Here is a 14,563-nt window from a genome sequence, read left to right on the forward strand (position 1 = left end):
ACACAGTGTATTGGAGATGCCAATAGCATGTGATGATCTCCAAAAACATGAGCATGAGTATAGTGGAATCAACCAGGGACTAAAGTGCTGTAGAGATCAGAGCTAGAAAAATACTGCAAGCCTTTTGGAGGAGACTAGAAGATCATGTCTAGATCCCTGATATTGAAAGAAGAAGCCATAATGTTGAAGTAGCATTGGAAACCCCAAAATGTTCAAGATTCCAGAGCCATGGGATATCTCCTGTGAAAAGCTGCTAGCAGGGCTTGGAACAAGCCCAGGAGAAAGAAGTTTGTTGCAGTCAACAAAGATGAAAAAGTAGTGGAGATCTGAAGATCTCCTTGATGTCAGACTCAGATATCCAGGGTTGGAATTTATCCAAATGTTTTGAGTCTTGCTTAAGAGTTTGAATTAATCTCAGAAGAGATTTTGAACTTGGATTTTTATTAATGTTGAAAATGTTATAAAATATGTAATTGTTGTAGTTTGGACAAAATGTACTTTTTCATAATGTTATACCTAATTATTGACTTCATAAACTCAAGTGTTTAAACATGCAAATGGAGCCCAGAGAGTGGAAAGTCCTAGTTTGAATACACTTGGTCCAGGGAGTTCTCACTATTTGAGTGTATATATTGTTGAAGGAGTTGTGTCAGTGTGGGCATGGGCTTTAAGACCCTTATCTTAGGTGCCATGAAACCAGTCTTTTGCTAGCACCCTTCAGAAGAAGATGTAGAATTCTCAGCTCCTCTGAATCATGCTTAACTAGATGATGCTATGCTCCTACCTTGATGATAACTGACTGAACCTCTGAACTGGTAAACCAGTCCCATTTGAATGTTGTCCTTATATATTTTGCCTTTGTCATGTTGTTTTCCTACAGCAGTAAAACTCCAAGACAATGGATTACACAATATTTCTATATTTCTTAAAATATAATTGTTAACTAGAGTGTTAATTTTACTTCATTAATAACATTGAATTGATATTTTAATGTATAATAGATAGTATTATCTTACTTTTCAACTTTTTATCAGTATTCTATCCAAATGTACAGTGTTAAGCATTTCTTTCAGCTAAATATTTGTGTACAATATAATTAATTAAAATACACTGGCCAGATTTGTTCTTAGTGTATGAATGAATCTTTTTATGCATAAACAGGATACATTCAAAACTTTTCTTATATATTTGCATATGTGTGTGTGTGTGTGTGTACGTGTTCTTGTGCATGTGCGTGTGCGTGTGTGTGTGTGTGTGTGTGTGTGTGTGTGTGTGTTAGGATTATGCTTGGGTAAAATTTTGAGAGTAAAATTTATCGTTATTTATCATTATTGAAATGTGATATTAAAGGAAGATAGTATGGACACTTCATAATAATCAGAAGTGTCCATTTGATGTTGATAATTGTCTCAAAATTTGTGAAGAATTGCGTTTGAATTTTGATGGGGATTGCTATGAAACTGGGCATTGATTTTGGTTAGATGGCCATTTGCACTATGTTAATTCTACGGATCTGCAAGCAAGGGAGATGTTTTCATCTTTTGATAACTTCCTCAACTTCTCTCTTCAGAAACTTGAAGTTTGTGTCATATAGATCTTCACTTTCTTAGAGCTATGTGAAGGCGATGTTATTTGTGTTTATTATAAATGTTAGTGTTTCTCTAACTTCTTTCTCAGACATTTTTGTTGCTTAAGTATAGGAAGGTACTGATTTCTTTGTGTTAGTTTTGTATCCAGCTACATTCTTGAGTGGTTATATCAGCTGTAGGAGTTCTCTAGTAGAATTTTAGGGATACAGAGATGGTTGAATATAAAAAATTCCACGAATGTAATCCCCTACATAAACAAACTCATTGAAAATTATTTGGTTATCTTCGGAGAAGCTGAAAAAGCATTTGACAAAATATAACAAATCTTCATGTTAAGAGTATTGGAGAGATCAGAAATTTAAGGCCCTAATGGAACATAATAAAAGCAGTATACAGCAAATCATTAGCCAATCTCAAATTAAATAGTCACTTGTAGCAGTCCTACTAATAATGGGACAAGTATTCCCATTCTCTAGTTTTCTATTCAAAATAGTAGTCAAAGTTCTATGAATAGCAGTAAGACAACAATAATAGATCAAGGCAACACTAATTTAAAAAGAAATAGTTAAAGTATCAATCATTATTTGTGGATGATATATTAGTTTACATAAGCTACCTCAAAAAAATCTACCAGAGACCTTCTACAGCCAATAAACAACTTAAGCAAAGTAGCTGGATAATATGTTAACTCTAATAACTTATTAGCCTTTCTATATATAAAGGATAAACAGAATGAGAAAAAAATTAGAAAAACAACACCCTTCACAATAGGCAGAAATACTATAAAATATCTTGGTGTAACTCTTACCAAGCAAGTGAAAGATCTATATGACAATAACTTCAAGTCTTTCATGAAAGCAATTGAAGAAGACCTCAGAGAATGGAAAGACCAACCATGTTCATAGATTGGTACGATTAACATAGTATGCATGGCCATCCTACGAAAAGCAATCAACAGAATAAATGCAATTCCCATCAAGATTCCAACACAGTTCTTCATAAACATTGAAAGAGCAATTCTCAATTTCATATGGAAAAGCAAAAAGCACAGATTAGCAAAAACAGTTCTTAACAGGAAATGAACTTCTTATAGAATAACCATCTGTGACATTGAGCTGTATTATAGAGCAATTCTGATAAAAACAAAACAAAATATTGTATTGGTACATATATAGACAGGTCAGTAAATGGAGTACAAGAGAGTACCCAGCAATAAGTCCACATACATATCCACACTATTAATTTCACAAAGAAGCTAAAAACATACAATCAAAGAAAGAAAGAAAGAAAGAAAGAAAGAAAGAAAGAAAGAAAGAAAGAAAAAGAAAAAAGAAAGCATATTCAATGAATAGTGCTATTCTAATTAAAAGGCTGTATTAAGAAATATAAAAACAGAACAATGTTTATAACCTTTCTGAAAACTCAAGTCCAAGTGGATCAAGTAACTCAGCATAAACCAGAGAACTCACAACAGACAAATCTCTAGAGGTAAAATGCACTTAAGAAGTAAAATCCTTATTGATCAGTGAAGTGCAAATCAAAACATCCCCGAGATTCCACCTTATACCAATTAGAATGACTGAGACCAAAACTCAGGTGCAAGTACATGCTGGCAAGGATGTGGAAAAAGTCAAACACTCCACTATTGCTTGTGGGATCACAAACTTGTGCAACCACTCTTGAAATCACTCTTGCAGTTCCTCAGAAAATTGGAAATAGACCTTCTTGAAGACCCAGTTATACCACTCTTGGGTATATACCCAAATAATTCCCCAACATATTACAGGGACACATGCAATACTATGTTTATAGTGGCCTCATTTGTAAGAGCCAACAGCAGGAAGCAAATGCCCTATAACAGAAAAAAAAATGGATACAGAATATGTGGCATATTTACACTGTGGAATATTTCTAAGTTATTAAGATCAAGGGCATAAGGGCTTTTGAAGAAAAATTGATGGAAGTATAAAATATCATCCAGAGTAAGGAAATACAGATGCCCCCAAAATACATCACATGTACACACCTAATAAGATGATATTAGCCAAAAAGCACAGATCACCTTGGATACAACCCACAGAGATTAAGAATTTTAAGAAGCAGAAAGGTCAAGATGGAGAAGAAGTCACAGGTTAAGGAACAGTGGGAGGGTTGCCACAGAGAGGGGACTTGAAGCAACAGATGGCCTTGCCCTCCAGGGTTACTTTCCTGAATCCAGGTTTACAACTCTCACTTCACACAGACTGAGAAATTCAGACCAATATCCTTCATGATTGTCAATGCAAAATTGCTCACTAAAATTCTCACAAAATGAATCAAAGATCACATCAAAATGATCATCCATCATGAATAAATAGGCTTCATCCCAGTGATGCAGGGATGGTTCAATATATGGTAATTCATCAACACAACCCAGTATTAAAAACAAACAAATGAACAACAACAACAACAACAACAAAAATCATATGATCATCTCATTAGATTCTGAGAAACCATTTGACAAAATCCAATACCCTTTTATGATAAAAGGGTTGGAAAAATCAGAAATTAAAGACCCATAACTAATAATATTAAAAGCAATATACAACAATCCCAGCAAACCAGTAGTCAACATTAAATTAAATGGAGAGATACTTAAGTAATCCCACTTTAATCAGGGATTGGACAAGGCTTCCCACGCTCTTGCTACATATTCAGTATAGTACTTGAAGTCCTTGCCAGAGGAATTAGAGAGAGAGAGAGAGAGAGAGAGAGAGAGAGAGAGAGAGAGAGAGAGAGAGAGAAAGATCAAAAGAATAAAAATTGGACAGGAAGAATTCAAAATATCACTATGTGTAGATGATACTATCCATAAGTGACCTGAAAAATTGAACCTGAGAACTCCTATATTGAACCTGATAAACAACTTCAGCAAAGTAGCTGGATTTAAAATTAACTCAAAAAAATCAGTAACCTTCCTCTACACAAAGGATAAACAGGCTGAGAAAGAAATAAGATAAACAACAATCTTCACAATAGTCACAAATAATATAAAATACTTTGTTGTGACTGTAACTAAACAAGTGAAAGATCTGTATGATAATAACTTCAAGTCTCTGAAGACAGAATTTGAAGAAGATATCAGAAGATAGAAATATCCTCCGAGTGGTAAAAAATGGCCAACTTGCAGAAAAGGAATCTACAGATTCACTGCAATTCCCAACAAAATTCCAACTCAATTTTTCACAGATTTAAAAAGAGCAATTTGTAAATTCACCTGGAATAATAAAAAACTAGGATATTGAAAACTATTCTCAACAATAAAATAACCACTATTGCAATCATCATCCTTGACCTCAAGTTGTACTACAGAGCAATTATGTGAAGAAAAACTTCATCGTATTAGTACAGTGACAGGCAGGTAGATAAATGGAATAGAATTGAAGACCTAGAAATGAACCCACACACCTATGATCACTTGAACTTTGACAAAGGAGCAAAAATCATCCAGTGGAAAAAGAACAACATTTTCAACAAATGGTGTTGGTTCATCTGGAAGTTATCATGTAGAAGAATGCAAATTGATCCATTGTACAATTCTCAAGTCCAAATGGATGAAGGAACTCCACATAAAACCAGATACACTGAAACTAATAGAAAAGAAAGGGGAGAAGAACCACGAGCACATGGGCACAGAGGAAAATTCCCGAAATAAAACACCAGTAGCTTTGCTGTAAGATCAAAAATTGACAAATGGGACATCGTAAAATTCCGAAGCTTCAAAGGACACTATCAATAGGACTACAGATTGGGAAAAGATCTTTATGAATCCTACATCTGATAGAGAACAAAAATTCAATATGTACAAAGAAGAACTCACAAAGTTAGACTCCAAAGAAACAAATAAACTTTTAAAAATTGGGGTACAGAACCAAACAAAGAATTCTCAACTGAGGAATACTGAATGGCTGAGAAAAAACTAAAGAAATGTTTAACATCCTTAGTCTTCAGAGAAATGCAAATCAAAAAACCCTGAGATTCTACCTCAAACCAGTCAGAACGCCTAAGATTAAAAACTCAGTTGACAGCAGATGCTTTGTAGGTTGTGGAGAAGGAAGAGCCCTCCTCCATTGCTGATGGTATTGCAAGCTGGTACAACCACTCTGGAAATCAGTATTGTGGTTCCTCCGAAAACTGGACATAGGACCACCTGAGGACCCAGAAATAGCACCCCCGAGCATATACTCCGAAAATACTGCAACTTGTAATAAGGATACATGTTCCACTATGTTCATACGAGACTTATTTACAATAGCCAGAAGCCAAAAAGGTGCCAGATGTCCCTTAACAGAGGAAGGAAAATAGAAAATGGGCTACATTTGCACAACGGAGCACTATTCAGCTATTAAAAACAATAAATTTATGAACTACTTAGGCAAATAGATATAGCTGGAGGATATCATCCTGAATGAGGTAACCCAACAACAAAAAAACACACATGATATGCACTCACTGATAAGTGGCTATTATCCCAGAAGCTCAGATTACCCAAGATAAAAATCACAAACCAAATGAAACTCAAGAAGGAAGAAAAAAATATGGATCCTTCAATCTGTCTTAGAAGGGGGAACACCCATTGAAGGAGTTACAGAGACAAAGTGTACAGCACAGACTGAAAGAATGACCATCCAGAGACTGCCACACCTAGGAATCCATCCCATTTACAGTCACCAAATCTAGGTACTATTGTGGATGCCAACAATTGCTTGCTGAAAGTAGCCTGATATAGCTGTCTTCTGAGAGGCTCTGCCAGTGTCTGACAAATACAGAAATGGATGCTCACAGCCATCCATTGGATGGAGTACAGGGTCCCCAATAAAGGAGCTAGAGAAAAGACCCATGGAGCTGAAGGGGTTTGCAGTATCATAGGAGCAACAACAATATGAACTAATCAGTATGTCCCAGAGCTCCATGAGACTAAACCACCACAAAGAGTACACATGGTGAAACTAATGGTTTGAGCTTCACGTATAGCCTTGGATGGCATAGTCAGTCATCAATGGAAGGAGAGACCCTTGGTCCTTTGCCAACTCTATGCCCCATTGTAAGGAAATGCCAGGGTCAGGAATTAGGAATGTGTTGGTTGGTGAGCAGGCAGAATGCTGGAGAATAAGGGATTTTAGGAGGGAAATCCAGGAAGGGGGATAACGTTTGAAAAATAAAGAAAATATCTAATAAGAAAGAAGAAATTAAAAATAATTACATTGGACTCTACTCAGGTCTTTTTCACTTGCTAATGTATTTTTGAATCCAGTAGAGAATTAGGAAGTTTTTCATAATATCTGCATTTACCTGTTTCATTAGAAATCTCATTGTCTCCGCAAGGAGTGCACTTGTAGCAGCAGATGGCCTTGCCCTCTAGGGTTACTTTTCTGAATCCAGGCTTACAATTCTCATTGCACACAGACTGAGGGAGCTGAAAAGAATGAGAACAACTTTATCTAATGCTTTGTGTTTTAAGAAAAATCATAAAAACAGAGTTTGTGAAGGTCATAAACAGAAGACAGGAGTATTGTTATTTACACCTAGAGTTATTTAAAAGATACTTGGTAGTAATAAGGAATGGGGAAGTGGTGATAGCTTCCATACAGTCACAGATTCCAGGAAATCAAGAGACTCCCAGGATCCATTGGTGATGACATTAGCTGATATGCTGCATAAAGGTAAAGATAACCTGTTGAGACCATATCCACAGGTTAGACAATGCATCAGGATGAAGGATGGGGTCACTAAACCATCTCAAAAATATTAACCCAGAATTTCTCCTTCCTAAAACAAACACAGGGAAAAAGAGTGGAGCAGAGACAGAAGGAAAGGTAATCCAGCGACTGCCCCACCCAGGGATCCATAGATATGCAATCCAAAGCCAGACACTATTGTTGATGCCAAGAAGTGCTTGCTGATTGGTGCTAGATATAACTGTCTCCTGAGAGGCTCCAGTAGTGCCTTACCAAAACAGCCATCTGAGTACAAGGACCACAATTGAAGGGTTAAGCACTGAAGGACCTGAAAGCCTTTGTGACCCCATTCTAAAAACAACACTATCAATTCACAGGAATCCCTGATCTCCGAGGGACTAAACCATCAACCAAAGAATACACATGGGTAGTTGTACAAGGCTACAGCAACAGTGGTAGCATGACTATGTCTGGCATCCATGGGAGGGGAGGCCCTTGGTCCTCTGAAGGCTTAATTCCCAGCTTAAGGGAATGCTAGCTTTGTCAAAGAGTCAGGCCTTGAGGGATGGGAGCAGCACCTTCATAGAAGCAGGGGTAAGGAGATGGAAAAGGGGATTTACATACAGGAAACCAGGAAGGGAGATAATATTTGAATTGTAAATAAATAAAATAAATAATAAAAATTTTAAAAAGATATTTTAAAAAGTAATAAACGATTAGGACCTGAAATGGCAAATATGTTTAAATTTTCATCTGAGAATTAACCTAGTGTTAAAATATTTGGAACCTTAAAGCGTTAAGGACAAGTTTTTGAAACATTAATGATTAGCAAAATGATCTAAGAATCAATGAGATCCATCTTGACTAATACTGTCTTTGCATTTTCTGACACCTGTGTTGAGCATCTCACTATTCACCAACTGACTCATGTGTTAATGTATTCTATAAAAATCTCAATTGGAATTAATGTTATAAAACACTATCACTTTTATTTTTTATTGTATATTCAAAAACCATGAACAAATATTTCCTTTATAAGAATGACTAAAGTTTTTTATGTTTCTTGAAATATCAGAATCTACCAAGGATAAAGCCTGACAGCAAGTGGTTATACTGTAGACAGGTATGAATCTTGACTGTCAATTTGAGGGGATATATAATTATCATGGAAGCAAAAACATGTATTTGTACATATGTTTATTTCATAAGATATATAGATAAATATAGCTAAGGTGAAAAGGTTCATTGGGATTTTAAATTTTTCTATTCATTGTATGAATGTCACAATTAAGAGAAGATAGAAGAGATCTACAGTATTCATTTCTTTCTGCATTTAGAGAATATCATATCATCTGCACCCTCTTACATGTTAAAATTATGCATTTCCAAAAATAATACTTTGCACTCTCAAATTATTCTGTTAGTTCTTTCAAGATATTATTAAACATTGGATGAGGTAGGACATATGGAGAATCAAAAGACAATTAATGGATGCTAATGAAGTTCTTATATGATATTATGAAAGTAAAATATTCCATATAGGATAAGTCATTTGAATATTTACTTCCGTTTTTGGTGACATTATATAGGAAGTTATTGAAACTGTAGAGGATTCACTTTTTCTGATGAAATTATGGCACAGTGATTGGGAATTGAAAAAAAATTAAAATGTTTCCTCAATTTCAGGTTTGTAATTTTATTTAATGCTAATATATGTGTATAGAAACATTATCTTTACATTTCCTATGCCTGTCTACAGTACAACCACTTGATGTCAGGCTTTATCCTTGGTAGATTCTGATATTTCAAGAAACATAAAAAACTTTAGTCATTCTTATAAAGGAAATATTTGTTCATGGTTTTTGAATATACAATAAAAAAATAAAAGTGATAGTGTTTTATAACATTAATTCCAATTGAGATTTTTAATAGAGTACATTAACACATGAGTCAGTTGGAGATGCAAATTTTCTTTTAGATTGTGTCACATCCCTAATTTGTTATAAATGGAGTAAAACAAATTTTCGTATGAGTTATCAGTGGAGGACTTATTGATCTGAATCAAGGAAAATCAAAAGNTAGTATACTAGAATTAATTTATGGTATTTTATACTGATAATCAAAGTGTCATGTTATTTGAATCAAGCATCATTATATTTGAAAACATAATAGTGTTAGTAATATAGGCACTAAGCATTTAGATAATATATAACCCACCTCTGAAAATATTTCTGGCCATTGTATCATCTGTTCAGATAAAGACAACTGTTGACCNTGGGGANCATTTGCAGAAAAAGNTCCTATTTTCACTTTTAATCCAAGGCCCTTTGGTAAATTCCAAAGGTTAAGAATGTCATACTCAGTGTCTATTGTGTGGCTCCAATCTAAACTCTTTTTGTCTTTCACTTCAATATCCTTCAGGAAAGCGTTAAGCTTAAAGAGAAATATAAATTTAAATTTAATTGTGCACAAGGGGCAAAATAAAACATTTGTTTTAGAATGTGTGTTATTGTTCTTAAATTCTGCTGTGAATATCAACATTCATGAAGTCTCCATTAATGATGACTAAGTGAAAACCTAAGTGTTCAGACTACCATTATTATTTATCTTCAAGTGAAAACTAAGAGCCAAGCTCAAGTAAGCAATCGATGACAACTGATTTTGAAAAGATCAACGTTTTTGAAAGCTAGCAAGACTCATTTGCATTTAGAATATGTTAAGACCTACAGGGTCCAAAATGAGGATACTGATGTCAAGAAATTAATTAAAAGGAATCATAGCCAGGCATGGTGGCACACGCCTATAATTCCAGCACTTGGAAAGCAGAGGCAGGTGAATTTCTGAGATTGAGGCCAGACTGGTCTACAGAGTGAGTTCCAGGACAGCCAGGGCTATACCGAGAAACCTTGTCTCGAACTGTCCCCCCCAACCCCCCAATAAGGCATCATTTCTGTATAAACCAACCATCGTTGTTTCACTTAAATGTTCCTGTTCTAATTTCTCATGTAGCAAATATATAAAGCAATGAGTATATTAACTGTCATTATTTTTATGAGAAGGCTGTACAGCTAGNTATTGATGACAAGAACATGATTTTGACTAAGCATATTTGCTCCTGGTATCTTATACATGATTTCACAACATCCTTCACTTGAAACTATCTTGACTTCTACGTAAAATTAGAAACACAACAATTCATGATTGTGGACAAGATAACTAAATTTTATGATACCTAACTTAGTGTTATTGATAAACTCTTAAGCCAGAGGGCTGACAATAAAATACAATACAAAGTTTCTTACCTGCCATGGAAAAAACACCATCTCTTCTCCATTTTCATATGGTTGCATTTGAAGTTGCTGAAGTGTCATCTCATGGAGGCCTTGAGCCAAAGCATACACACCATTGTAAATACTTGTGCTCTCTGCATTCATGGCCACATCAAATATGTGACGAGGTAATACATCCAAAGAAGCATTGGATTGACAGTTGTCTAAAACATGNCAATTAATGTCAGCAAATGAGCACTTGAAAAAATAATACCACAGCTTAGGAAGATAAATGTCTTCTGGGTATTTATTAGGATTAACTGTTTGAATAAATTTGGTAAATTCAGAATTCTCTCTATAATTGTGCTTAATAATTAGGCTTCCATGGAATGAGTCTACCATGAAATAGTCAGCTCTGTCAATAACATGAGGTTCAATGTTCATGATCCAGAGGTTCCGTGTCAATAACCTTTGTAAAATATTCCTCATTACACCTTCTAGCGAATCAACATCACCAAAAAGAATTGTTACATTTGTCTCATCCATATGTTCCCAGAATTTGGCAAAACGTGAAGTCCATGTGGCTGGGATCATTTTTACAAAAGCTAGACAAATGCCTTTTCTCTCCATCTCCTCCCTAAAATCTGATACAATCTTATTTCCTTTGTGGTCATCAGGGAGTATGAGGCCAACCCATGACCACCTAAAATGAGCCAACAATGAAACAATGGCAAGTGAAAGAGATGTGTCCTTAGGGGCCATCTGGTAGAGAGAAGGATACTGACCCCGGTCACTTAATAAAGGATCATAAGGTCCAAAGGTAATCTGAAGTAAATTGGATACATAAAGAAAGAATATTAACATCAATCAAAATGTCATTCCTGAATCAATAGAAGAAGACAGGAGAACATTTTAAAGGACATCCCAGTTACTACATTTAACAGAAATTTTTGTTAGGCCTGTAAGTCTCAAGGTCTTGATCTCATTTACTACACATAATATTACTTTTAAAAGGAAGCAAAATCAGAATTTAACTCCATGTTCTGAGTATTTCTTTGGTGTTTTGATAATTGATCAATCACTATTTTAGTTTAAAGACAGCTCTAATATGAACAAAGAGAACTGACTCTCAGTTCCCACAATCCNAATTTTCTCACCTGTGGAAATTTAAAGAGTTGAAGCAAAGTCCCTATTTGTGCAGATGTTATCCATGATGTTCCTGTGAGNGCTGCAGTGAAATTTCTCTTTTTACAGTTGTAATTAGGAAAATACTTTCTATGCACNAGAGCTGTGANCCAANTAAAAGNATTANNAAGANTGTACTTCNCAGTGAATCTGANATTGTAGAAATNNAATCCAAGAGATATNTTGGGTAAAAGATTGGGGTTCCCATTGATCTCCTCAATGGCAAATTGCAGAGCAAGAATATACTGGTAGTTCTTAAAGTTATACCTGTGTAAGGGGTATAAATACACAAAAGGGGATGATGAACTTTAACATACACATCTACATATTTAATACAGTAAATTATATAATTTAATTTTGAATCTATAACATATGTAATTTAATTTCTTCAACATGACCAAATGAATTCCATTAGGTAAATAAGTTTAGGTAAGCTCCTTTACCATTGCTATCCATTATTTATAGATCCTAAAAGTATATATTATTTATATTTCATAGATTGATTCTTTATACTTTTTGTTTACAAGTTAGGAATCATTTTCCCCCAAAGAGCCCATATGCTGGAATGTAAATCTTTGGCCTTATGCGGTCTTCACATATGAAAATCCATTATTTTTATATCAACTTAACAACTTTTTAAAAACAGATCTTAATTAAATAATAATCCACAGTTTTATTTTATTGCATGTGACCAAGGTAGCTATTTCTCCAATATAGTTTTTTGAGTATGGCAGCATGTAATTACTAATGTCATAGAAAGAAACAGAAAATTCTGCCTGTGTTTCTGAATATATAACATAAAATGCCTTGCCCTTGACATTTTTATCATTGTGTATATTATGGTGTTTTCATATGTGACTATGTGCATGTATGTCTCTTAGAATGTACATTTGTATATAGTTCAGAAATAATAAATTCAAGTCAAGAAAACACCAGTTTGATTCCTATTAACTTAATGTACAGTATATTATATTTATTTGATTATGTATTTCTGTATTAACGCACTAATACATTTATGCATTTCATTCATTTACGGCTCAGTTGCTTGCTTCCTTTACTCAATAACTCTGTATATATGACTTGACTGCATGTTGTTGTGTTTATCAGGCTGATATTTAACTCAGAAATACCCGCCTGTCTCTTTTCCCAGACTACTGGGAATAAAGACTTGCACCAGCATATCTGCCTGATGGATTTCTTAGTTTTATTATCACATTTGCCTAGATCTCTGTACAGCAAACCTATAAAAATTCTCTTGTTTATTTCTCATACCCTCCATATGATCACAGGATTACAGACTTATAATCATATTCTTTTGGAAGGTATGCACTCAATAACTCACACTTGTTGTGTTCTACTCTCTGAAACAAAGCTTTATCTGGTTAATTATATATTTTGTGGAAAAATACATTTTACTCTGAAAGGTCCCAAATACATACTAACAAGGTTACTCTATGTAGTCCTGGCTGGCCTGGAACTCTCTCTTGTAGACCATGCTGTCCTTGAACTCAGAAATCCACCTGCATCTGTATCCCAAGAACTGGGATTAAAGGCACGTGCCTCCACTGCCCAGATGTGTACTATTCTTTATATATCATCCTATGTTTAAATACTAATAATCACATGCCAATATCAATAAGAGGATGTGTTGAGATTTTCTTTGCCAATGGAATAAATATATTACTACTTTATCTTCACGGTCACTTTTTGAACTCAGTCAAAATGCAGCATCATTGTTTTCCAAGATATTAAAGAGCAATGTCTAGTAAACACTAGCATTCATTTCCTCTCTGTCCACTTGAGCCAGGATTCACAGGTCAAATTACACTCAGCAACACCTTTTTTCAAATTTTTCCTTGATTGGCTCATTAAGCAGCACTTAAAGGATTTCACTACTTTTCTTAAAAAAGAAAAAAAACTCCAAAATCAATATTTCTCCAAACTAAAAACATTTCCCTGAAAAGCAATAACCCTTTCTGTAGTATCTACTTCTGTCTTCCTTGCATTTGGTAGAAGTGAAGACACAGAATGACCAAAGCTGAAGATGGCCTAGTCGGCCATTATTGGGAAGAGAGGCACCTTGGTCTTGCAAACTTTATATGCCCCAGTACAGGAGAACACCAGGGCCAAGCAGTGGGAGTGGGTGGGTAGGAGAGCAGGGGTGGAGAGGGTATAGGGGACTTTTGGGATAGCATTTGAAATGTAAATGAAGAAAATACCTAAAAATATTGGGAAAAAAAGTATGAAAAACAAAAACAAAACAAAACAAAAACCTTTAAATTTCAGAAATCTTGACTATTTCATACTAGAGGAAAGCATTCTGGTGTGTAGGCGATAATGGTCTTGGATAAGGAACTGAGAGTTCTACATTTTTATCCACAAAAAGCAGGAGTTAAGTCACTGGGTAAAACCAAGCTTCCTTGTGTTCTAAACCACATATGCATAGGGACACACTAATTTAAAATCAAGGCCACACCTACTCCAACAAGTCCACTGACTATGGGCTAGGCACTCACAAACTTGAGTCTATCAGGCCTATTTCTACCAAAAGCACATAACTATTGCTATTTGATAACTTCTGGAAGAGTCAATAATGTGGTTTCTTCTAGAACATTCATATTCTGGGGTAGCCCTACCCTCAAAGGTACTAAGGCAAAATAAAGTGAACTTGGTTGAGAATTGTATTAAATTTTTGTAGGAATAGATTCTCTGAGTGCAGAGATGATTTGCTGATGTCTTAAGATTTCGCTAAGTTAAATAAAGAATTCTCAACTGAGGAATATCGATTGGCTGAGAAACACCT

The 14,563-nt window shown here is 34.9% G+C and overlaps 1 protein-coding gene across 1 annotated transcript in view; it reads right to left on the reverse strand.

The window, feature by feature from the left end:
• Positions 1–6,920: 6,920 nt before the first annotated feature.
• LOC110315889 (vomeronasal type-2 receptor 116-like) overlaps positions 6,921–14,563 on the reverse strand; it is a gene marked incomplete at its 3' end in the record, with an annotated part of 15,035 nt that continues 7,392 nt past the window's right edge. The window contains exons 2-5 of the mRNA XM_021189824.1: positions 11,733–12,027; positions 10,609–11,400; positions 9,524–9,739; positions 6,921–7,044 (exon numbers count right to left, since the gene is read on the reverse strand). Coding sequence (XP_021045483.1) covers positions 6,921–7,044; positions 9,524–9,739; positions 10,609–11,400; positions 11,733–12,027 — 1,427 coding nt within the window. The remainder of the gene's footprint in view (positions 7,045–9,523; positions 9,740–10,608; positions 11,401–11,732; positions 12,028–14,563) is intronic.

Source organism: Mus pahari, unplaced genomic scaffold, assembly GCF_900095145.1.
Source record: "Mus pahari unplaced genomic scaffold, PAHARI_EIJ_v1.1 scaffold_8054_1, whole genome shotgun sequence".
Lineage (NCBI taxonomy): Eukaryota > Metazoa > Chordata > Mammalia > Rodentia > Muridae > Mus > Mus pahari.